The sequence below is a fragment of the Acomys russatus genome, chromosome 6 (assembly GCF_903995435.1).
Source record: "Acomys russatus chromosome 6, mAcoRus1.1, whole genome shotgun sequence".
In the NCBI taxonomy this organism is placed as follows: Eukaryota; Metazoa; Chordata; class Mammalia; order Rodentia; family Muridae; genus Acomys; species Acomys russatus.
In genome coordinates this window covers 71,982,873-72,009,203 of record NC_067142.1, presented here as the reverse complement: position 1 = coordinate 72,009,203, position 26,331 = coordinate 71,982,873, and the positions used below count along the sequence as shown (strand labels likewise).

Below are 26,331 nucleotides of genomic sequence, written 5' to 3'. Positions count from 1 at the left end.
AGAATCTTCTAAGATACTAAAATACATTTTAGTTTATTGATTAAGTTTGGACAGTATTTAGCCTCAGTATATTCAAAATAATACTGACAGACTATTGGACATAGTGAATAAAAGCAACTGTGGTCCTAGGGAACTTTTACTAGAGTTCCCTGTAGAAATTGCAAATATGAGAACAAGAACACTGACTGCTGACTCAGTTTGAGGTGGCAAAGTAGACTGAACATGCTCATCACCATTACTACATTTTCTTTTAATTACCATCTTCTCAGAAAGCACTCATATGATATAAAGATTCTCTTAAGGAACAGTATCAGTTTATCAGTTATGACTATTTCTAAGTGTTTATTTTTGGTACTAATATATATTAACGATTGTAGGATTATAATTAACATTGTTTTCTTTTTCATTTCAAGTCCTTGAAATATTCCTTCCAGACAAAAGACCGTCTGTGTTTTGTGATGGAATATGTTAATGGGGGAGAGGTGAGTCATATTGTGGTACAACCTTTTTATATTTCAAAATTATAGCTGGGAATATGAACTTTGTAAAAAGGAAAAAGTGAGTGAATACAAGCATTCATCATTCTTGACTCTGATCTGTGGTTGTCGTGTGACCAGCTGCACTTTATTTATTGTTTTTAGATTTATTTTATATCTCAGTGTTTGCCTGCATGTGTGCCTGTGCAGCACGGGTATGCTTGGTGCCCATAAAGGTCAGAAAGGGTCATTAGATCTTCTAGAATTAGAGCTATAGATGGTTTTCAGGTTGGGTTCTCTGCAAAAACAAGTTCTCTTAAACAGTGAAATACTTCTTTAGCCCTGACAGTATGATTTCTGAAATTATGTTATTAGATTGTGGAACCACAAATGCATAGTCAATTATGTTTTAGATGACTTTTCAAACAAGCCTTCCGTGGTACTTGTAAAACTTTTTTAAAACATATTTTCAACTCAGCCAATCTATAATTCTATAGACACATTATAGCTGAACATTTTGTCCTTATGTGTGTTAGTTAGTAGTGACTGAGATGATAATAAAGAGATTTAAGAGATTTTACAGTTTTGAAGAGACATTAAGTCATTTCACTGGTACTTTTCCCCTTTATCTCCTTTCTGTTTCAACAAAATCAATGTGAAGGAAATATGTAATTAAAGAAATAGTAACTAAAAATACTCTAAATTGTGAACTTTCCGGAAAAAATATATTTGGGGAATAAATAGAAGCTTGTATCTCAGGCTTTTAAGTGCCCATATTTTTCAATATAAATAAATATCTGTTGCAGAATATTTTTCAAAAATGCTATCTGCTATATAAAAATTATGTTATCTGAACATGTTATTCACTCACTTCATGAACATATTTTGTGTGTTGAGACAGTACAGACTTTTCTGAATGTGTTAAAACATTGCCTTTCTATGAAAGAGTATGCCGTTTCTATTGTGAACATATTATCAGGATGTCTAAGCCTTAAATATAAATAAGTTCATAAAAGACAATTATTCATTAGATTCAGAATTCTTGATATTTTTATTAGTGAACTGACTAAGTTGATGTGGCACTTTAAGTAGAGATGATAGTGTGTCACTGGTGGGTGAGCACAGAACAAAGAAAACTTGAGCAGTAGAATAATAATAACTCAGGGAACAGAGCACTGGGAACTTAGCCGTCTGGGGAAAGATGAAGAAGATGGATGGTTTGGAGCTTTGGGACTGGCATCTTAAGAGCTAGTTTGTTGGATATGGGTGAAAATGTTATTGCAAAGATCCACACATGGTTTGTTGGTGAAATTATTGGATATATTCAATTATGAAAAAAAATTTAGAGTGAGTCTATGAAGTTGATCTTTAATAAAAGAGTTTTACCATTATCTTGATGAGCTATAAATGTTTAATTCGAAGAATAAAGGAGAAGAGATTTGTGAGCCATTCACCCAAGAGTTATAATTTTACTCATAGAGAGGGGAAATGAAATTAATGGAACTTCTGTTAGAATTTAAAATATACATATTCTTAGAATCAGTGTAATACTCAGTTCTCGATTTGGTGACATCTACAGTCTCTTGGGAGATGGGCCTCTAGGCTTGTCTGTAAATGTTACCGTCACTGTTGCCTGCCTGGGATTCTGAGCTATATAAAGAGGAGCAGGTGAGCGAATACAAGCATTCATCATTATTTTTGACTCTGAACTGTGGTTGTTGTATGACCAGCTGTCTCAAGCTCCTGTACCTTTCCCCCCATGCTAAGTCATAACCCTGGACGGTGAGCCAAAAGAAACCCTATATTCCTTTAGTTGCTTTTGTCATGATTTTTTTTTTTTTTCAAAAGAGACTCCATGTTTTTAAAAGTAGATACAGAAGTGCTGAATACATGGTATTTTTTTTTTAATCCCAGCAAGAGGAAAGCACTCAGCAGTTTCATTTCCAGTAATTATAATCCCCAGAAATAAAGATAAATGACCAAATAGTATATGTATAAACATGTTTATTACACAGCTGCGCTATCTTTAATGAGCGTTCGTAAGAGGCTGCTGAAGTATATAAAGAGTACAAAGCATGCTGTTGTTATGCTGAGAGAAATGCCGACCAGGAGCATGCGTGCACGCCTGCTGTTTGTGTGGCTACCTCACTATCCACTGGGATTTAGAACTGGCTTTATGACTGAGAACAATGTGGAGGGAAAGCTTTTCATTTGCGTATTTTTCTGTAGCTTGTATAATTACACATATTGTGTACTTAATAATTAAAAATAAGCAAATGGATGGATGACTAGGGAACAGAGTGATAGAGAAGAAATGGCAAGCTATAGGCAAAACTTAGAAGAACACCTAAGTGCAGTGCAGGCCAGAAGAGCAGCATCCATATCATTAATTTTTAAAGTCTAATAATGTGAGAAATCACATTGATACTAATATGTGGAAGCCACTCTTTGCAATTTAGTGGTTGTTGTTGTTTTTGGTTTTTCGAGACAGGGTTTCTCTGTGTAGTCATGGCTGTCCTAGACTCACTTTGTAGACCAGGCTGGCCTCAAACATACAGATACCCGCCTGCCTCTGCCTCCCGAGTGCTGGGATTATAGGCGTGTGCCACCACGCCCGGCTAATTTAGCTGCTGTTAAACTCAGATGAGAAGTAGAAAAAAAAATAACCCAGGAGAAAATGTGATCTCTGAAAGCTAATGTAATTTCAAATTTGGTTAAAGAAGTCTCCACTTAAACCTTTTCCAAATTGTCTTCAGGTCTTTATGTTTTTAAGCCTGTGAAACGGCCTTCTGTGATCTCTCACAGGCTCACATTTTATGACATACAGAGATTCATGGCCTGGTAGACTCCTGTGCACCCCGTTACACATCCGATCAATCTTACTGCTCTGTTACATTGTTTCTGTCCGTTCTAACGAACCTACCACTTCCGTTATTTACTACTCAAAATGCTTGTTAGCACTGTGCACAGTCTGTATTAATGTCTTTGATAAAGTTCATTTTTGGTTTTGCATATGACTTTCAGTTACATGTCATTCTTGAAATCCTCTCTTACTTATTCAGATTTCTCATTATTTGGCTGGCATTTTCTCTTCTGTGAACCAAAATCATCTCATTTTAAATTCACATAAGACAGAAGTGCCGGCAGTCAGCATTTGAATTCTACTTACTAATTTGTGGAGGTGTGATTTGGGTGAGCTTTAAGTTAAAAGTATTTCAGATTCATGGTGATGCTTTTAAAACTCAATTTTACTAAATTTGTGGTTCTATAAATATCTTTATTACCAGAAATCTGAGTTATTAAGCTTTATGTAGGTTAAGTCAGAATTCTGTTGCTTTCACCCAAATCTTTGTGAAAAGTTCCCAAGCCAAGAAAACTACATACAATATTCACATTAACATCTAATGTTCAAGGCAAAATAAACTTTATTTTATATGCCATTTTACAATATAATTTTATAGTATTTCCAGGCTAGTTTCATAAGTATCATAAGACTGCAGTTAAAGTGAACAAGGAAGACTTAACAAGTCTTTGTCTAAGATGGTAAGCTGCTTAGAACATAAGCAGTGACCAGGCTGCTCTCGGTCTTCATGATTTCTGGGCATGTGGGCTATGGTACATAACGGCAGTGCTGTGGAAACTAGGCTTCTTAGAAGTTGCTTACTCCAGAGTGATCCTTTTAAGTAGCTACAAATAGGAAAACAACACACACGTGCACGCGCGTGACAAAAATAATACTTAAATATTTAAAACTGTGGTTTAAAAACAATATATAATCTGTGTGTTCTTTATCTTTCACCTACCAAAATACTTTTAAAATTCTTTATGATGCTTATAGTATATATTAGTAGTCATTTCAGTTTATGGGGTTAGTGCGTTGCAGCCATATTTCTCAGTGTTTGTCTATAGTCATAAGACAGATATCAGAGTTCTTTGCAGCTTGGAGTGAGTAGCTATTGTGAACATTACAGAACAATTTTTTTTTCAGACAAATTTTCATGAGTTTTTAAAATCATGTCTTTTTAAAAATAATGAATCTCATGGTTTTTCTTCCCAGCCTCATGTTCCCAGAACAAAGACTTGTGAAGCTGAAAATATAAATACAACCACCTAGGCCATAGAGCTAGGCTCTTCTCTGATTAGTTCATAACTTAAAAGAACCCATTTATACTAATCTGCATTCTGCCGCATGGCTGGTTACCTCTGCTCAGTACCATGTGTCTGTCCTCCTTACATCTTGCTTGGTGAATTTCCTGTGCCTGGCTCTATCCCAGAATTCTTTCTGCCTACTGGATGCCCCACCTTCTATTTCCTGCCTCAGCTATAGGCCATTTGCTTTTTATTGACAGGTGATGCTTCCATATGGACACAGATTCCTTCTACAATATGATACTTTTTGTAATGTTTTTTAATTTTGAGTTTATTCTGTGTGTAAACACAGCACATGTGTGGAGGTTAATGTACACGTTTTAGGAGCATGTTCCACCATGTGGTTCTCCGAGAGCAAACTCAGGTCTCCAAGTTTGATCCTGTTGATCTTACCTACCGAGCCATCTCACCTGCTGTTATCATAACATTATCATGTATAAACAAGGTACTTGGATTATCTTCACCCTATTGTACCTCCTTTCTCACACTCAACTTTCTCCTCATACCATCTTCCTTCCAGTTTGTGTCTTTTTAAATGTAAGTTATGCAGTGAGAAAACATATAATATCAGAGAGTCCCCAGTTCTTTCTTGTTGACTGAATACTACTACATTATGTGTGTATGTGACATTTTTACTCATCCATCGATAAACATCTAGGCTTACTTTAGATATAACTAACCATTCAGCAGTAAATATAGATGTGTAAATTATCTTGATGGTGAGATGTCTTAGACTCCTTTTGCTCTGTAGCCCAGAGCTGGTTAGCAGGGCTGTGTAGTAACTCTGCTCCTTGTTTTAACTTCTATTTATGCTTACTTTGCTATTCTTACTGGAGTCAAGTGGAATCTATACCTTTGCATATATATATTTTCTGTTTGGCTAGAAAAAAGTACAACATGTTTTCATTTATTAGATATTGAACCCTTTTATAAGAACTATCTTTTCTGTTCATATGTCCATTTCTAAATAATCCAATTATTTTGCTACTTAGTATTTTGAGTTCTTCATGTATTCAGATTATTAACCCTCTGTTACATGAATAGTTAGCAATGATTTTATCCCAATTCTACAGGGTATTTATTCACTTTGGTAATTGTTTCCTTTGCTGTACATGAGCAATTTAATTTCAGGTAACCCAGTTTGTCAATTCCTGCTACTATATTTGGACCTATTCAAATTGTATTCAGACAATTATATTGAAGTTTTCTGTTAGTGCTTTTAGAGTTTCAGGCCTTCCGATTCAAAATGGATTGATTTCTTTTCTTAACAGATGAAAGATAAACACAAATTTCTTTCTTCTGTACTTGTATATCCAAGTTTTCTAGTAACATTTTATAAAATATTTGTTATTTTATTTCATTTGTTTGAGTGTTTTCCTTGCATGTATGTATGTGCACTTCCATGCTTGGTGCCAATGATGGCTGGAAGAGGGTGTAACTATAGATGGTTATGATATACTCTGTGCTGGTCACTGAACCTGAGTCCTCTGCAAGAGTATGGATTATTCTTAACCACTGAGCTACCTCTCCAGTAACATTTATTAAAGATGCAATCTCTTACCAACTTTGTATGTTTTGGGAGCTTTGTTGAAAATCAGATAACAACAGTTTCATGGGTTCCTGTCTGCCTTTTCTGTTTCCTTCTATTGGTCTGTGTGTCTGTTTTTTGTTCTGTTTTCTTTTTTGTTAGTGCCTTGCTAGCTCTGATACTATAGCGCTGATATAATCTGACATCTTGTATTATTATACTTGAAGTGTTGCTCTGTCGGCTTAGGATTTCTTTGACTATTTAGAGTCATTTAGATTTCCATATAGATGCTATATCTTTGAACAACATTTTTGGCATTTTGATGGAAAATGCATTTGGTACTTTGGGTGATATATGTATTTAAAATAATAATTTTGTTGATTCAGAAATATGGAAGCACTTTTCTCTTCCAGTGTCTTCTTTAATTTATTTAGTGTTTTAAAGTTTTCACTGCGAGGTGTTTACTTCCTGGCTAGATTTATTGCTAGGTAAATGTTCTTGTTGTTTATTCTTTTGTGTATAACATTGTTCCCCTGGTTAACATTTTTGCTACTGGTATGTAGGAAAATTACTGATTTTTGTTTGTTGATTTGGGTCATGCTGAAAGCATTTATCAGATTTTAGAGTATTTTGATTGAGTTTTTATATGTATAGCATCATATAGTCTAGAACAGATAAGCTGAGTACTTTTTCTCCTACTTACATCTCTTTTATTTATCTATAGTGCTTTAATGCTCTGGCTAAAAATTCAAAGATTATGATAAAAATGAGCAGAGTGATTTTTAAAGGACATGTTTTTAATTCTTCCCCTTTTAGTCAACAGTTGGATATAAATTTGTTGTAAATTGCTTTTTTTATGTTATGATATTGTAATTTATTCCTAGTTTCTCCAGGATTCTCATCATAAGGAGATATTGGACTTTATCAAAGGCTTTTCTGACTATGTGATTTCTGTATTTTATTCTAGTTATGTGTCATTCATAGTATTTGAATATCATAAACTTTCTACTTATATGTCATATCTTATTTATTGATTTGTATGAGTTAAACTGTCTTTGCATGACTGGAATAAAACCTGCTTCATCATAGTGTAGGGTTTTTTTTTATATGTTATTTAATTTTGGCCATTGGGAACCAAACTCAGGACCGCTGGAGGAGCAACCAGTGCTCCCATCCTCTGAGCCATCTCTCCACCCTCAGCCTATTTTCTTAAGCATCTAAGACTACTTGCTCTAACATGGCTGAGCCCTTCCACATAACAAATCAATCAGGAAAATCTTCCCTCCCATTTTCTATCTACATGCCAATCTAATAATGTCATTTTCTCAGTTGAGGTTCCATCCTCTCAGATGACCCTAATTTGTATAAGTATGCTAAAAAATAAAAATAAAAGAGAACCCAACCAAAAACAAACAAACAAACAAACAAACAAAAACAAAGCAAAACAAAACAAAACAAAAAACCCCAAGAACCCAAACAAACAAACAAAAACCAGCTAGTACTCATTTCTTGCCATAGCATTAAATGGTATGTTTTCATATTTTCCTGGGTTCCAGAGTTTCTCCTGATATATTATTCCTTTTAGGTTTTGATTTTGACTTTTAATATTGTTTCTTTGTTTGGTAGCCGTGTGTGTGTGTGTGTGTGTGCGTGCGTGCGTGCGTGTGTGTGTGTGTGTGTGTGTATGTATATATATACTCAAACACAAACTATCACTCCTTGCTCTTTTACAAATTCATGGCCTCTTTTTTTTCATTAAATGTTGCTACACAATTCCCCCCTCCCCTTACAGACATCCTTAACATGTAAGTACAACCTGCTCAGTCTGCACAATGTTACTTGTATGTATGTTTTTAGGAATGACCGTTTGGTACTGGATAATCAACTGGTGTGTTCTTCCTTGTGGATGACTGCTTCTCTTGCTCTCAGCCTTCCTTAGTTACCTGTAGTTCTTTGTATATGTTTGAACATTGCAAAATGGGGTACAAAGGCTCTAAGAGCCAAAGGGCCAGGAAGTTTGCTTTGAGGTTGTGTCTCCTAGGATATTCAGAAGCTATACCCATAGATTCTCACCAACATGACTGCCCAACATGAAATGAAGAAGGACAAGAACAATACCTGTAGTCTTTTTATACCCTGACTAGTGCTATGACATGGAGACGTCCTTTTACTCTTATCTCCTTGCAGTTTTAAATGCCTCCTGTGCTCTAATACCTATATCTTCCTCTGATTTGGAAGTCCTCTGCTTCAGTTTCATTGAATGGATTTTCTGTGCCTTTCTTTTATAGCCTACTTCCTTCTATTACCACATCAAGTCTTAGGTTTTATCCTTTGATTATTTCTCGGAGTTTTCAAAAGTTGTGGTCATGCTTGCTTTTCCTTCATTTTTTAATTTAGTTATATTAATGTGATATTTTCTTAAACTTGTCTTCAGTCCCTGATAGTCTTTATAGGCTTGAGCTAGCCTATTTGAGGTTACTTTTTACTATGCTTTCAAAAATTTATTCCCCTTCCAGCTCACCATACCTGCTTCCCCCAATCCATGCCTTAAAAAGAAAAGAAAGAAAGAAATCTACTAGTGCTTCCTGTGTGCTCATGAGTATGGGACATGAGCAACCACCAGTGGCCCCCTTCCAAAGAAAAGTGACTCTCTCCCTCAGCAGCCATCATCTTCCAATAGCCTCTTAGTTGGAGATGAGGCGAGTTTAACTGGCTTGGTCTTATACTGGTCTTAAGCAGGTATCCATAGCCGTTGTGGGTTCATGGCTACGTGTGCAGAGGACAGCATTTCACTCTGCCTGCTACAATCTTTCCACACCTTTTTCTTTCATGCTCTTTGAGTCTTGGTGTGGAGTGGGGTGTCTTGATACTGATGGCCCATCTATGGATGAGCACTCAGACTTGCTTATTCTTAGCACGGTGAAAAGTGATGCTCCACATTAATCTTACCCAGTGCAATAAAAAGCTCATTTAGCTAAGGTTGGGAATAGCACAGATATATGGATAGAACTATAAATAGTTAGAAGGCAAATTGACAGCATTACCATTGACAACCAGAACCAGTAGCTTCCCTTCTAGTGGATATGCCTTCTCTAGCTATAGGTTTTCACCATGCTTATATTACAAGGCATGAATTGCCTCTTGTGGGTCAGTACTCAAATCCACCAAAAGAGTTGTTGTCTGTACCCATAAACAACCTTGACATTGTTTTTCCAATGGACTCAGCTTGCCTGACAGGTCTGTATTTTATAATACAGGGTCCAGTGCTGGAGTTTTGAATATTTTTATTTTTTTATATTATTTCTAGATTTTCTGTGCTCCTGCATCCCCCAAATCTCAATGTCCTTGTAGAACTTCTCATCTCTGTTGCTGACTATTCTGTAGGCCTGTCATTAATGTCTTTATTTTCTTTATCTTTTTCTTATAAGTATCCAGCATTTTTGTTCAATATCTTATAATTCAGTTTTAAGCTTTAAGAAGTTTTATATTGCCTTGCTTTTTGTATTTTTTTTCCTTTTAATTTCTAAGTTAGGATTTGTGCATCTTTCAGGATGAGTATGCCTTTGAGTTTTAGTGGTTTTCTTTTTTATTGAAAACAGTTTTTTTCATACAATATATTTTAGTTTTTCTTCCCCCAACTCATTCCAGAACCTCCCCAACTCTTCCCCCAACCGAAATCCATACCTCTAGGTGTTTGCTTAGTGAGCTGTCTTCTCCTAGGGTATGTAGTCCTCATTATAATTGTGTAGAGGGGGAAATGCCAACAACAATGGGAACACAGTGATTTGACAACAAATTCAGGTATTAATATGTGGTAAAATGATTGTAAGCATCAAGTACATCCCTAAGAAAAACAAGAAAGAAAGAAAAGTTGGTTTATACTTATTGGACATGATTAAAGCACATGTTAATAGTAATCCTCAGATGCTGCTACCTGCTGTTCTCAGAGTTAAAACGCTTTCATAAGAAAACTCAATGCAAAAATAAAAGTAATCACTTCCATTATCTCATTTAGGGTTGTTCACAAAGGTTGGTGATATAGACATTCGATATAAATGTAGAGCTACTGCTTTTTAATATCAAAGTTTGATAAAAATTTCTTTGAGTTAGACATAAATTCCATGAAATTGTTCAGGATAATTGAAGAGAACCTTAGGCCACTCTTGCTCAGAAGCAGTGGCATAGTAGCCACTGTATTGTCTGTTGTTTATAGCATGAACACTTCAAACCTCCTCCACGTTCCTCTGAGCATGTAGCAAGAATTATATCTTATCTTGTAGCTCCTTAGTAGTTCAGACACTGTAGGTGATACTTTTAGAGATGTATTTATGAATATGAGTGTTATGTATGTATGTATATGTGGGGGGTGTGGGTATGGGTGTGGCTGTGCACCATATGCATATAGTGCCCATAGAGGCCAGAAAAGGAGTTAGCCGTTATGTGAGTACTAGAAACAAACCCCTAGTGCTTAGCAAGAGCAGTAAATGCTCTTAACTGCTAAGGCATCTTTTCCAGCCCCTAGAAACTTTTAAAGAATTAGTAAACAGCACCAGCCTACTTGGTGAGTTCCAGCCAGTGACAGACTCTTATCCGGTTCCTAAAATCTGAGGCATGGCACCTCAGGCTGTCCTCTTGCCTCTACGCATGTGCTTATGTAGCTGCACGCCTGTGTCTATCTGCCTTGGGTGTTATTCTTCAAGAGTCATTTGCCTGTTGAGATAGTATGTCATTAGAACCTAGGGCCCTTTAATTGGGCTAGTCTGGGAGTCCTGGGGTCCACAAGGATCGTTTTGTTTCTGTTCCCCACCATGCTGGGATTATAATCACGTAACACCATGCCTGGCTATTTGTATGAGTTCTGAAGAGTATAGTTCAAGCATTTTATGAGCTGAGCTGTCTCCCCAGCATCTTCTTGATGCTTTTCTCTTCCTTCAGGTTCTTGGTTTGTGCTTTGTTTAGTACTCCTTATCAGTATCCTGTTTTGCTGCTTGGTCTTGACTTTAAGTAAATAGTACCCTGAGATTCTGCCCCTAATTTTGCTGAATTTTTGGATTGTACTAGATTCTTGGTTTTAACAATTTCCTTGGTATCTATGATTCTAAAATTTTACTATAACATCAATTGCATATTTAAATTTCAGTAGGTCAAAATAAAGCCCATTCTCCTATGTCCCCATCACCAATTTTTTTCCTCTATCTTGTTTTTAGCAACATCTACTCAGCCAGCCACAAGAAAACCTCAACATCATTGATTTCTCCCTTGGTTCAAATTCTCTGGAGTACTGATTCTCCCGAAGGGTGCTTATGGTCTCCTTAGCAGATGGCCTTCAGAAGCACCCGTCAAGATCCAACATACCTTCTGGTGTTCCCAAACATACTTATTCTTCCAAAGCCTTTTATAGTACTTGCTATGTTTTGGGACATGATTGTGTCCTGTGGGTTAGTGCTATTTCCTTTAATGTCTGCAGGTTTCTATAGCAGTTAATACTAAATAGGTGATGAGTAACTTTTGTATAATATCAGAAATTCTTTTTCAGGCCCTTTTATTCTTGTTGATACAACAATATTTTTACTATGATATTTTTGTGTACAAAACTTTTGATACTCCTTATCTACATAACAGAATTCCAACTCACACCATGGTAGATAAAGTAATTTAAGCTGCTCTGCTCTTCCCTCCCTCCCTCCCTCCCCTCATCTCTCTCTCTCTCTCTCTCTCTCTCTCTCTCTCTCTCTCTCTCTCTCTCTCTGTCTCTCTCCCCCCCCTCCCTATATTGTTCTAACTGTATTATTCTTTGGCCGCATAACTCCATGTTCTCAGCTAATGTTTGTATTGGGCACTTGTGGGGTTTGTAAGGGAATCTTAGAGAATAACGAGGTGATCCAGGAGGACAGGTGAGGACCATAGGGCATGGAAAGGGTCAAAGCCGGAGCAGCTAGGAAAAGTGAGAGTGGAAATCGTTACTCTGTATGGTGGATATTCGCCACCAAAAAAGTACTGCTTTCTACAATGGGTATTCCTCATCTACTATGTGTGGCTGCTATGCTAGGTTATATAATAATACAAAGGTGGATACATTTTTAAATATCAATCTTTTATATCTCATGTTTTTCTTTGGAGAAAAATCTTTCAAAACTTAAGTGAACTTTTTTTATCTGTGATATATTTCCAGTCTTGTATAAATGAATCACTTTCTCCAAAGTGTTGTTTAATGTCCACATCACTTGATGTTTTTGTTTTGGGAGTATGTATGTATATCTCCATCATTGAGCTGAAATTCCTTGATGGCGGGGATTGTGTCCATTTTTTGTCACTATGTTGTACTTTGCTTGATATACAGAAAGCTACACATGGTTAATAGACTTGAAGATGAGTACATACTCTGAGCCCTTAACACAGACAGTGCTGTAAATAAGAGAGTATGTCTTAAGAGGTACTATACCTCCCTTTTCCTTGTCTTAGTGCCCTATGGAGTTACCTTAAAGTAGTTGATGATCATTAATGAGTATTAGATTGACAGGTTGATTTAACACCAGGACCAAGAACAATAATCCAGAAAGTTAGAACATAAATCAAGAAAGCTATGTTAAACCAAAGCCAAGAATCACACTTTGGGAAAGAATACAGGCAGTGTCCTAACCTCCAAAACCAGAATGGGGTCTGACTATAAATAGATCACTAGATTTGGCAACCACAGATCATTGCTTGTCTGTACATGAGTAAATTATAACGTAGTAAAAGTAGACATCATATGGCAGTGAGTTCTGAAATACAGAGTTCTTCCTCTTCTTACAAAGCTTGAGCTGATATTTTTATGGAAGCTGGCTGGCAGACAAAATGTAGCTATGTTATCCAAATAAAGACTTAGAATCCTGAATACATTATATTACTTTAGAGAGGCTCTACATCTCTTTTGCCACTGGATAGTTATTGGTATAATTGATTTTTTAAAAGAAATATAGACACTGAAAAAGACTATTCCAGCAACATTGTGATTGCAACATCCATCAACACTACTGGTATGTTAGACTTAGCATGTCAGATACTATTTTTTCATAATGTTTTTTGATGATATATTCTTCAGATAAAAAAAACATAAATGCAGACTCAAGTATCCCAGATTTGACAAAACATGGGAATAAAGTAGGGAACATCATAGTTTAGACATGCCTCCCAAGTTGTTTGCTGCTAATATAACTAATGTTCTTCAGTACTTTTTAGCAATATCAGTACTCTTTCTCTCTTGTCTTTACTTGGATCAATGAATCTCACACAAAGTTGTCTTAAACTTAATTTAAGTAAAGATAGGAGTAGAAAAAGGAAGAAGGAATGATGTATAAAAAAACCAGTGCTACTCAACATTATTGTTGTATGTTGAACAAACCTTGGTAAGCCACAATTCTTAGCAATTTATTATGAGTTAGTGATCCATATGGAAATAGCTATTTTCTGACCTTTACAGTTCAAGGCACATTTTAAAATTGAGTTTTCTTTAGTCACAGACTTGTTTTGAGTATCCACCATGACATCTTGCTGGCTTATTCAGGACTGTAGACAGTCTTTTGATCTTAGCAGATTTTTTTCTCTTTCATTTATTATGTGTTTTTTTCACAGAAATTCTTCTTTGAATTTTGTAAACTCAATACTGATGTGTTTATTATTAGTCTTATATATTTTGATCTTATGAACATGCACATTTTCTTATAATTCATATTTTAATCTCATAATTTTATTAAATATGTATTACATAAACACCAAAATCAAACTTGTAGTACATATATTTATACATGGCAGAGATATTTTAGATTAGTAATAAATATAGACAGCTTTCTTAAAAAGTATAATAGTTGAACAAAGGTTGATAATCAGTTCATAGTTCCTCAAATCTGCTTCTTGATTTCTGTTGTTCTAAGAAATTAGATGATTTTATTTATGATATGTTTAATGTTGTTTGTTTAGCTTTTTGTGCTACTGGAAATGGGACACAGGGCCTTGCAAATGTTAGGCAAACACTGTCCCTCTGAACTATGTCCTCTGCTGAGAAATGAGATGTGGATGTTAATCACTGAGGGATAGGACTTAACAGTTTTACAAAGCTACAAGTGAGTGTGAGGTCTCAGTAAGTGCCCAATGAATATATTTTGGTTGTTGGCATAGCTTTGATTAGCTAGAAAATATAGCTTACGTGATCATAGGAGATGACAGTTCAAGTTGAAATTAAAAGGATTATACATTACAAACCATACCAGGAGTAATGGAGGCCTTTTAGTCCAGTTTGAGCATTGTTAAATGTAGAACGTCAAAATCTTGAAATTTCTTATTGCAGGAAATGTTATTTCAAACTTTGAAAGTATTTCTAGAAATACGAGAAATAACAATTATAGGCTATGACCAGCTTACATAAATGAGTTTAAGAAATTCATATTTTTCTTTGAAATCAAATATAACTTAAATAATTAAATTAAAATCCCATATCCATGCTTGTGTTCATTTATTTTGACAATGTCAATATTTATTCCTTGTAAGAGTGGAACAGCAGTATAGTTAGAAGGAAATGCAATCTAATGATGCATACTTTTTCCTCTGGTACCTGAAGGTTAAATGGGTAGCAAGCAGAATGCCTTAAACAAGATTGGTATATTGATTAAAACGCTGATTTAACAGCTCGCAGTTTCCCCTTGGAAACCTGCAAAAGATAAGCCAGCTGCTGTCTTAGAGTGCTTAGTGTCCACTGAGAGTACACTATCTATCATCACAATATGGTGATGAGAGGTGTTTTATGTTTGTGTTAATTTCCCCCACTAAATCAGTAATTATTACAATCCTGTCCCTGCTGTTTACCCTGCAGCTGTTTTTCCATTTGTCGAGAGAGCGGGTGTTCTCTGAGGACCGCACACGTTTCTATGGTGCAGAAATTGTCTCTGCTTTGGACTATCTACATTCTGGAAAGATTGTGTACCGTGATCTCAAGGTAAAAAAAAGTAATCAAAATTTGTTTTTTGCAAAGACTATAGGGACAAACAAAGTAATTACAAAGTTACACAGTTTTGAGAAAAGCACTTTTCTTAGGAATGTTGTTTGCTGTAGTTAATCTGAAATTTCATTTACTAATGCATAAGTGGTTCTTTTATGTTTTTGGGTTTTTGTATATAAAAATTCTCTTGAATGTCCAACACATCTACCAAGAGTAATTTATTTTCCTGTGAATGCCATAGTTACAGAAATGGCGAACATCTGAGTCAACGTCAGATAACTTATCAGTTCATTATTACATTCAAACATCCTAAAATGTTTAAGAAGAGGCTTCAATAACAAGGTTATTGGAATGAAAACATGTTTTTTATTGTTTTATAGGGTTTCTCTGTGTAGCCTTGGCTTTATTGGACTTGCTTTGTAGACCAGGCTGGCTGCGAACTCACAGTGATCCACCTGCCTCTGCCTCCTGAGTGCTGGGATTAAAGGTGTGTGCCACTACTGCCCAACCTGTAGTGTTAATTTTTTGATAGGATTATAGTCCTTGCATATTTTTCTATAAACTCAGTAGTTTGCTTAGTAGTTTGATTTGTCAGAACCAAGTATTTTTTGTGTTGGTAGTAAAACTCTGGCCATCTCTGAACTTCTGTGAGTAGCCTGTAGACTTGCCAGAAAAAGTGCACATTCTGAAGGCCAAGGCAGTAAATATTTTGGCCTTTTCTTCCTGTCAAGTCTTTATTAGAGCCATTCTGCTATGCCATTGAAAGGTAAAAGCAGCCCCAGCCATTATGTAAATCAGTGTATTTGGCTACCTTTCCAGTCTTTACTTACAGAAGCAGTAAGTAGCTTAGAGTTCATCTATATACTATAGTGTACGGCTCCCTGAAGCAGGCCATGTAAGACAATGATGATTCTCGTGATGCAGTCGTGAGTCAGGCTGGCTCTGTTAAGGATTCTAATCATAGCATATTTTTGACAAGTTCTTCATTTTAATGCCTTCTTTAAAATGTAAACCTTAGGGCTAGGAGCATAGCTCAGTGGAAGAGCACTTACATAGTTTAAGTATGGCACTGAATTTCATCCAGGACGTAGATACCCACTGCTGGGGTTAGGATAGGTGAGCTAGAAGTGGTGGTCTGCCTGTATGTAGTCCTGCCTACTTGGAACACTGAGGTACACCATCACAGATACAAGGCTGCCCTGGCCAGTTTAATGAGACTGAGGTACTGTGGTTGGTAAAGTACTTGCTGTGTAAGCAAGAGGACTTGAGTTTTGATTCAGTTCCCACAGAAAAGTCAAGTGCTTCCTGGGGGATACCTACACAGCCAGCTTGAGCATAAATGGCAAGCTTCAAGTCCAGGCTGCCTCAGAAGTTAGATGTAGAAGTAATTGAGGAAGAAATCCCAATATCAGTTTCTGGTCTCCACATGTTCTCACACGTACACTAAGTACAACTTAACCAAGCGGTTATATTTAGATTGATTATTCTTAGAAATTGAATATGGTAAAATTTAGCACCTTTATAGGAATATCTCCAACACACATGTGTGCATGCATGCATACATTACACACACACCAAATGTGTATATTTAGCCCAGTCAGTTTGCCTACCATGGGTTGAGACTCCTATACATAAGGAAAAATGGAAATCATTTGGTAGTGCTTACCTATGAAAATGTGATTGACAGTTGCCTTATTGATAACCTATCTAGTTTATTTAAAGGATAATTTGTAGAAATTGATTTGTAGAAATCAAATTATGTGAAATTCCATTTTGTATGAAATAGAGTTTATATCTAAGAAATTCACAATTATTCCCTTACTCCTGTCTTACTTATATAAAATAACTTGTAACTCTTAGTTTTAATCTAATTATGTAAGCCAGTACCTATTTTTTCAAGATATTCTTATCACTCACTTATGTTATAAATAACTCTTAACTATTTATAAAACATCATTTCATGTAGAAATAATAAAATATAGTGTATATTGTTGTATAGTCAATTAAAATTTAAGTAAATGATTAAAATACAGTTAAAATGATGGCATTGAATTCAGGATGACTAAATGTCTGAGTGCCAAATGAATACAAATCAATCAGATGATTATGTTTAGTTTATTTTAGAAGTTTAAAAGTCCTAATTATATAGCATAATAATATATTAATTATAAATATGCTTAGAAATTGTTACTTTATCTCTTCATGAGTTTACTCTTTCCATTGTCACTGTGCTTATGAATCCTACTTACAGGAAACAAAAAGGCAGAGAAGCCTGGATTTAAGGAAATGAGAATAGTTTTGAAATACTGGGTAAATACAAAACAGTTAGTGGTGGTTTATAGAATCACTAGTTTATAGAGATCTAAAGAAGACTGTTCATTTGAGTGCTGGCACCTATATAGAATATAACAGTTAGGAGGGTCTTGATTAGTATTGTCTACTAATATTTCTAGTTAAATGAATTATATTAAAGTTTTGTTGTCTCATCACTTATGATAAAATTAGATTTAATTCGTGGAAGTTTAATATAAACATGTTATTTATGTGTGAATGCCCATCATGTAATTTTGATATGCAAAGACTCTTAACTTTACCAGATATTTAAATGTTCTCTGTTTTCTCAAATTTCCCCTTTCTTAAATGTTGCATTAATTTAAACTTTGCCATATATGTATAATATAGGATAGAAAGCCTATGACTATATATCACAAAATACATATAATTAAGAAAGCCAACTTTAAAATTTATATGCATGTTATTTGCATCCACAGTTCACAAGGTTATACTTGACAGAATGGGATCATTTTGGTAGGATCACAGAAATCCAAAGCTGGTGTGTATATTTTAGACCATGGCAAACCTAACACACACATCACCTGCATAAGGTAACAGAGTAAAGTGACAGCAGCAAGATCATTAGATATACTAGTCAGCCTTCTCTCGTGATAACATAATGTTTAAGTTAAAAAGAAAAGGAGTTTATTTTAGCCTGTAGTTTCAGTGATTTCATCTCTTTTCATGATTAGGTGGACCCTCTGCTTGTAGACCTCTGGTGTGAGCGTGCTAGATAGTAGTACAGGAAGCACATGGTAGAGGAACCTGTGTAACTCATCAACGGCACAACGAAGAGAAAGAGCACTCTCACTATCCCCTCAAGGATGTGGACCAAGGAACTAGGGCTTTCATTGGGCTCCACTTCCTACAGGCCCTATAAGTGTCCTTTTTCTTTTCTCCAACAGCACCAGCCTCAGCATGAAGCCTTTAATGGACAGCTAAGGTGCAAAGTACACCACCACAAATTATATTTCCTAGACTTAGTTGCTTTTGTTTATAGCATTCTTCCTAGAGTCAAAATGAAATCGAGATAAGAAAATGCAAATGGATTAGATTATGTCTAGTTATTTTAAAAATGTGTGTAATATGTAAATATGTGCATTTAGTATATTTATGTAGATGTGTGTACCATGGTATGTCTTAGGAAGTCAGAGGACACCACCTCGTATGTCACTCCTCATTTTATACCTTGTTTGAGACAAGGTCTCCTTTTTATTATTGCCTGTTCTAGGCTAGGTGGTTCTTTGAGTTTCCAGGAATTCTGTCTCTACTTCCCATTTTACTGCAGGGGCACTGAGGTTACACTTTCCATGGGTCCTGGGGTTCCAAAATTGGATTGCAGGCCCTCTAACAAACTGAACAATCTTACCAGCCCTTGTATTTATTTTTAAAGTGTCTGTCTGTCTGTCTGTCTTTGTCTCTGCATGTGCATGTGCATGTGAGTGCCCACAAAGACCAGAAGATGGTGTCATATCTCCTTGAGATGCACTTCAGGTGCTTGTGAGCCATGCTAGTGTGGGTTCCGGAAACTGAACTCCAGGCCTTTAGAAGAATAGTGGGTGTTGCTAAATGCTGTAATCTCTCCAGTTCCCAGACCCTTAAATATTTTATAAACATAAAATTCACAGAAATATTTGAATGGCTATTTTACATACTAGACGATTCAAAAACAGCATCATCTGAGTGGTGTTCCACTGTGCTAATAGACCACATTTTCTTTCTCCATTCTTCAGTCGAGGGGTATCTAGGTTGTTCCCAGTTTCTGACTATTACAAATAAAGCTGCAATGAACATAGTTGAGCAAGAGTCCTTGTGATAAGGTGGAGCTTCTTTCAGGTATATACCTAGGAGTGGTAAGGCTGGGTCTTGAGGTAGATCTATTTTTAATTTTCTGAGAAACCTCCAGATTGATTTCTACAGTGGTTGTACAAGTATGCACCCCTACCAGCAATGGAGGGCTGTTCCTCTTTCTCCACATCCTCACCAGCATGTCCTGTCAATCAAGTTTTTGATATTAGCCATTTTGACAGGTGTAAGATGGAATCTCAGTTGTTTAGATTTGCATTTTGCTAATGAGTAAGAATATTGAACATTTCTTTAAGTGCTTCTCAGCCATTCAAGATTCCTCTGTTGAGAATTGTCTAACTCTGTACTCCTTTTTAAAATTGGTTTATTTGGTTCATTGGTGTTTAACTTTTTCAAGTTCTTTATGTATTTTGGATATTAGTCCTTTGTGAGATATGGGGTTGGTGAAGATATTTTCCCAGTCTGTAGGCTGCTATTAAATACAAGGAAATCATGACATTTGCAGGCAAATGTATGGAACTATAAAAGATCATCTTATAAGGTAACTTAGACCCAGAAAGACATACTTGGTATATACTCAACTATAAGTGGATATTAGCCATATATTGCAGCATGACCATACTACAACTGACAGGCTCAAAGAAGCCAAGAGAGCCCAAGGGAAGATGCTTGAATCTCGCCCAGACTAGGAAATACAATAGACATCTGAAGTAGATGGAGGGAACTGGGGGGGGGAGATGGGGCAGTGAGGATAATGGGAGTAAAGATCAGGGAGGTGGTGTGAGGAGGACAACCTGGAGAGGGAAGAGAAATGGGGGGCATCTCTGGGATGGGGGAGGCTTCTGAGTGTCTTTGGAGTAACCCTATGTGAGACTACTTGTAATAGGCGTTAAGGAGCATGAAGTCAGCACCTCCTATAGCGAGGTGTGACTCCCAGCAGAGGGAGGAGACACCAACCCACACATAAAACCTTTGACCCAGAATGTGTCTTGTGTACAAGAAGCATAGGGGCACAGATAGAACAGAGATTGAAAGAAGTGGCCCAGCTTGAGAGATACTCCACAGGAGAAGGCAGACCACTGTCACTATTGATGAGTTTGTGCTCTGCTTGCAGACAGGAGTCTAGCCTAGCAATCTTCTAGGAGGTTTTGCAGCTGATGAAACAGATGCAGAGACCCAAGGCCAAGCAATGGGCTGAGCTCAGAGAGAGCTGTGGAAGAGTGGGCAAGGGTGGAGAGATAGCCTAAGGGGCCTAAGGGGCCTAAGGGGTCAAGGACACCACAACCAGAAGACCTACAGAGTAATCTAACCTGGTCCCATGGTGCCTCACAAAGAGCTTGCATTGGTATAACCTAGCCCCCCTATATATATGTAGCAAATGTGCAGCTTGGTCATCTTGTGGGCCACTTGACAATAGGAGTAGGGGCTGTCTCTGAATCTGCTACGTACTGCTGGGTCACTTTCCCCTAGTTGGGCTGCCTTGTCACTTCTAAGCAGGAGAGTATGTGCTTAGTCCTGCAGTGACTTGAGATACCAGGATGGATTGGTACCAATTGGGGGCGGCCCTTTCTCTGTGAAGTAGGAGATGGGGGAATGGCAGGAGGGGAGTCGGAGCATGGGACTGGGAGGAGAGGTGTGTGGGGGCTGGAATCAGGATTTAAAGTGATTATTTTGGGAAACAAGAACAAACCTAGCATCATCAAATACTGATTTAGGGCCAGATGTGGTGGTTCACACCTTTAATCTGAGTACTCAGGAGGCAGAGGCAAGTGATTTCTGAGTTTAAGGCCAGCCGGATCTACATAGTAAGTTCCAGGCTAGTCCGAGCTACAAAGAGCAATTTTTCCTTTATAAAGATCTGCCTCCCCCACACAGAATTTAGTTATGGAGGGAACTCATTTGGATTAGTCTGAGTGGACTTTGATCTTACAATTAATTGGAAACTATTTATATGAAAATCAGTTTGAGATGCATGAAGTAGCTGGAGTTCTTTTTAAAAATTAAGATTCATGTAGAGAGAGGGGCTGGAGGGGAAAGACTGATGGCATGCTGTGGAGATCAGAAGACAACTCCTGGGAATCAGTCCTTCCCTTCCACCCCATAGGCTCCAGTGACCAGGTGCCTTTACACACTGTGCTGCCTCTGGTCCCTGGATTTCTTCTTTAATCAGGCTGATACCTATTTGTAGTGTTTACATTCAGCACTGGAAGCAGAACTTCATGTCATATTAACTTTGGACATTTTATTGTTTTTGTTTGGTTTCATAATAACAAATAATTGTTTAAAAGTTTTGTTGTGCTTTTAGAAAGTAATTTTCTTCAAATTAGTAATATATGTCATTATATGAAATTGAAATTATTTTTTATTAAGGATCTCTGTAATAAATACTTAGGATTATATAATAAAAATTGAAATTGTTTTCAGGATACCATAAAAACTTGAAGATGTCTCTTCTAAGACTCTTTATATTCCTTATAAGCACATTTTTTATTTGTAGTGATCATGTCTGTCCATGTCTAGACAAGTCTAAAGAGGAACATAAGCAAATATAAATGTAATAATCCTAGAATTAGACATTAATTTCTCTTAGTGGTTATGAGGGGATATGTTGCTTCTTTTAAATATTTTTTGGAATATCTAATTTTATTTTTATCTAAGCCGAGTATTTAGCTGTTTAGGATACTAATAAAGAGAGCCCATCAGTTGTCCTTTCACCACAGACTTTACAGTTTTCATGAGGTAACAATATGTATTTTTAATGCAGAAAGAGCTTTATTTGAATGCTGAATTGAAGACCAAGTTCTCTAACTCTGACTTCTTTAATGATTATAAAATTACGTGTATGGTGCTTTGTGTGTCTGGCTCTCAGTGAGCATGTGCGTACTTAGTGTCCCTGTGGGCTAGAAGAGTGTGTGGAACCCTTGGGACTGGAGTTAGAGACAGCTGTGAGTCAGCCCGGTGTGAGACACAGATGTAGGTGTCTGAAAGAGCTAGTGAGCTCTTAACCACAGAGCAATCTCACCACCCCATGGAACTCTCAGTCCTAACTACAGTGTAACTCCACATTTCACCCTTTCTAGAAAATTTAAACCAATGACTTTAAGAGTACTTTCCACCTCTACAATTAAACTGTGCCATTGAGGTACGCTTTTTATTTTTATGTAACACATTCTTAGATACCTTGGCAACCTGGGGCTAGAGTTTCTGCCACTGATGTGCTTTTTTTTCTTTTAGTATTTCTGTTTACTAGGTTCCATACTCATTCAGGTCCTAAAAGTTAGCTTGTGACAAGTCAGTATCTATGTGGATGCATAGAAACCTAGATCTGCTTGTGTAGAATAGAACTTACTTCCTGAGCCAGAGGCAATATTGGTCTCTAAAACTGAGTTCAGTGCACCTTTGCTAAAGTGAGATATAAGAGTGAATGATGAAAAGTATTTATTGATGTTGCATCCATCCCCGTATGTCTGTCTATCTGTCAGTATGTATATTATCTATCATCTATCTATCTCTGTCTGTCTGTCTATCCATCCTATCTCATCATCTGTCTACTATCTGTCTGTTTATTCTTTCTAAGTGATGTTTACCTTATGAGAACAGACCTTCCCAGTGTGTTGTACTACAGAAAAGGTCACACTTGTGTTTAAGCAATGGCTTCCCTTCTTTTAGAGGTTCAGAGGCACTTCCAGAACAGGATGAATGTTGAACATTTCACACACTCAATCTCATGCTCATTTAGTCTGTCATCTGGTGGTAGTTTGGTATTCGTATCCTGGTCATCTAGATGTGTAATGTGCTGAGCAGAGATTCCTTGTTAACTTCTTGTACCTGATGCACCTTGATGCTTAAAACTTGAGGCTCTCAGAGCGCCTTTTCACTGACCCTGGCATGTGCTACAAGTTTTATATTTTAGCTTATTGTAAGCTATTGTGAGCTTGGGAAGCATTTATTAAGGATACCTAAGAAGTTTAGAGTTTAGTTTTATTCTAGGCACCAGTAAAACAGAAAGAAGTTTATTGCTTGTTAATTTTTTTTGTCTACATAGTACCATGAAAAAATATTTTTAAAGATCTTAAGTGTACAATTTCTTCATATACCCATGGACTCAAGAACACTGTCAAATAGTGTTTACCACTTGAATTGGGCAACAAATGCTGCCACTTACTGGTGTAGGAATTCTGTAGGGCATTGTGTCCCACAACTCTCAGCCTGAAGTGTGGACCTGTAGATAATAACCACGGACTGATACAGAGGGTGCTGGGTAGATTTTTAAATTTATAATCATTGCATACATTGTCCCTGCTTTTGCTAGTGGATGTATTAACTGCAAACTACCACCACACCTTTAATCTGGAAAGCTTATTGTGGAAGTAAAAATACAGCTTTCAGTTTTTAAAAGTTGAGAGTGCTTGAAGAATGACCATAATGCATTTGCCTTTATGATTTATGAGGAAGAAGAAAATCATAAAATTTAGAATAGAAAATCAAGGAGATAGCATTTGTAAATTTTTAGTTCCTTATTTACACAGTAGAAGGGGGTCTTAAAAATCTGACTTAATATCCGCATTGTTAACATTAAAAGTTGTGAGATTCTCAGATGTTTAGGTGTATCTGGATCCTGCGAGCTCATCAGTCATCCACTAACGGCTTTTGCTCATATACTTTATAAGAGCTTTAGTGGATCTTGGGTAAGAGTCTTATAATGTAATAAGACTATGCAGTACATTCTGATTTATCTTGATAAAAGGTAAATCAGATTTGATTTTTCTAATATGGGTTTCTAAGGTGATGACCTCTGTTTATACTTGGGTGGTAAGTGATTTTTGTCCTTCATAAAATGATAGTTTAGGCCAATGTGAGAAGTAATTGATGAATGAAAGTAGATATGTAAAATAACTAACTTAGAACTGGGAAATGTTCATATTTTATTTTATTTAAAATAATTGCATTTTGAAGATACTTTTAAATTTTTACTGAGTTGAAGAAGTATTTTATAGGTTTTCACTCCTGAACTTGGCTCTTTTATTTAATAGTATTGCTCAGGAGTTCTCATGACATTTTGATAACTTAAAAATCACCCTCTAAATGGCTCAGTATAGTTGCATGCACCTGGAATCCTAGGACGTGGGAAGCAGAGGCAAGAACACTGCCTTTGAAGCCACATGAATTTACATAATGAATTTCATGACAGTAGGGGCTACATAGCGAGACTTTCTCTCAAAACGAACAAAAAGATTTTTAAAAGAAAAGTTACTATAAATCTTAATCATTAATAAATGATTGCCACGTTCTTACAGTTTTCATTCTTCTTTAAACATCTCATTGAATGTTTAAAGCCCTCACTCACCTCAGATTGTTACTGTGATTTACCACTGGGTGCAAATGAAAGTCAGGTACATAAAAAGCAGTGTGTTGGGGTCATCAGTGAGATGTAACATAAGCCCCAGGCTTTACTCTATGGTCTGGTCATTTTGCTGTCTCCTCCCTCCCATGTAGTGCTCCTATGACCTTTTGCTGTGACTCCTTCCCCTTTCTTGTCATCATCATCCTGAAGCTTACCTCGTTTCTTAACATATCCATCATTCTAATACTTTGTAAAAATGAAGCTAATATAGTACTCTAAAAAGTAACCAGCTTGCCGTGGCTTACTCAGGCGGGTTTAAGTCCCATGTTCTAAGATCCAACTTCTGGGACAACTAGGAACTGTCGTTACCTGTGTTCTATGCTTATTCAACCCTTACCGTACACTTCATTTCATTCTTCCTTTATTAATGTGGCAATCATTTTAATGATGTGAGACTCAGATGACATATGAGGGCATAAAATTTGGTGCAATTCAGGAATTTCAAAAAATAGATTTTTACCTACAATTTAGAAAAAAGTAATTTTTGTACCTTTATATTCAGAATAGTTTTTTTCAACTGTAGAGAAATAATGTTATATTTCTCTTTATGACTATTGTCTGATGCATATAAATCACATGAACAGAAATGGTATAATATACACAAAACTAAATTGTGGTGTGTTTACAGTAGGATAGAAGATTTATTCGCCTTTTTTCCTAATTGTTATTTAATATTTGAGCCTTTACAAAAACTTTACATCATGTTGTGTGTCTCTCCCCATTCAAGCTGATGACTGAACCCAAGGCCTTGCACTTGCTAGGCAAGCATTCTATCACTGAGCAAAATCCCTAATTACTATTTTAATTACTATTTTAATTACTATTTTAAAAGATCTTATTGAGAAGTTCTAAAATTCTTCAAGACATTAATTAAATAAGCATTAGTATACATATTAATAACAAACACATTTTAAAATAATTAAGAACAGGAATATAATCCCATCAAGTAGCTGAGCTTCAGCATCTACTTTTCTTCTGAGTGTGGCATGTTAAAGGAGGGTGGAGGTGGAGTGTGTTCAGAAGAAGCCTGGGAAAAAGATAGATCAACCACAGCAGAGAACAGGGTAGGAAGAGACATGCTTTGCTATTTCAGGCTAGAGGAAATATTTAGGACTTGATGCTCTCTGTGCAAACTAGGCTTCATAGCTACTTTGCAGGTGGGTAGAAAAAGGAAAGAAGATGCAAGCTACTGAATTTTAACAGCTTAATTTTTGAAAAAATAGTTCAATGTTGTATTTAGGGCTCTTTTTAGCCTTCTGCAGACAAGTTTTACAAAAGTTTCTTGTGAAGTATAGCTTACAATGTGTATGGAATGTATTGATCATTCAGTTCAATCAAGTAGTCTATTAAGGCGCTACATTAAAAAGATGTCTTCTGTGGTCTCTGCTTGGAACACAACTTGCTCAGTTACAGCTTTGACTGTATAAAACACATGGCCATATTGTGGAGTATGGCGACTACACAGTCACATGATCAGTATGTGAGCTACTTTTGTTTACATGTGGGGTCCTTTACAAGTCATATTAACTTCATAGTTCTGAAAAACACCTTGAAGTGTTAGCATAAAGAAGGTGGTAAGTACCTATTCCTTGAATAAAGTCCCCCTCACCTTGTCAAGGTGCTTTTCACACTCTGTGTGTTTCTTCTGTATAAGGCTGTA

At 36.4% G+C, this 26,331-nt stretch overlaps 2 protein-coding genes across 2 annotated transcripts in view; both read left to right on the top strand.

The window, feature by feature from the left end:
* Adss2 (adenylosuccinate synthase 2) overlaps positions 1 to 26,331 on the top strand; it is an 832,666-nt gene that overhangs the window by 681,778 nt on the left and 124,557 nt on the right. The window lies entirely within an intron of this gene.
* The window catches only part of Akt3 (AKT serine/threonine kinase 3), a 203,043-nt gene that overhangs the window by 140,330 nt on the left and 36,382 nt on the right, over positions 1 to 26,331 (top strand). Inside the window, exons 7-8 of the mRNA XM_051147972.1 lie at positions 414 to 482; positions 15,002 to 15,124. Of these exons, the coding sequence (XP_051003929.1) occupies positions 414 to 482; positions 15,002 to 15,124 (192 nt within the window). The remainder of the gene's footprint in view (positions 1 to 413; positions 483 to 15,001; positions 15,125 to 26,331) is intronic.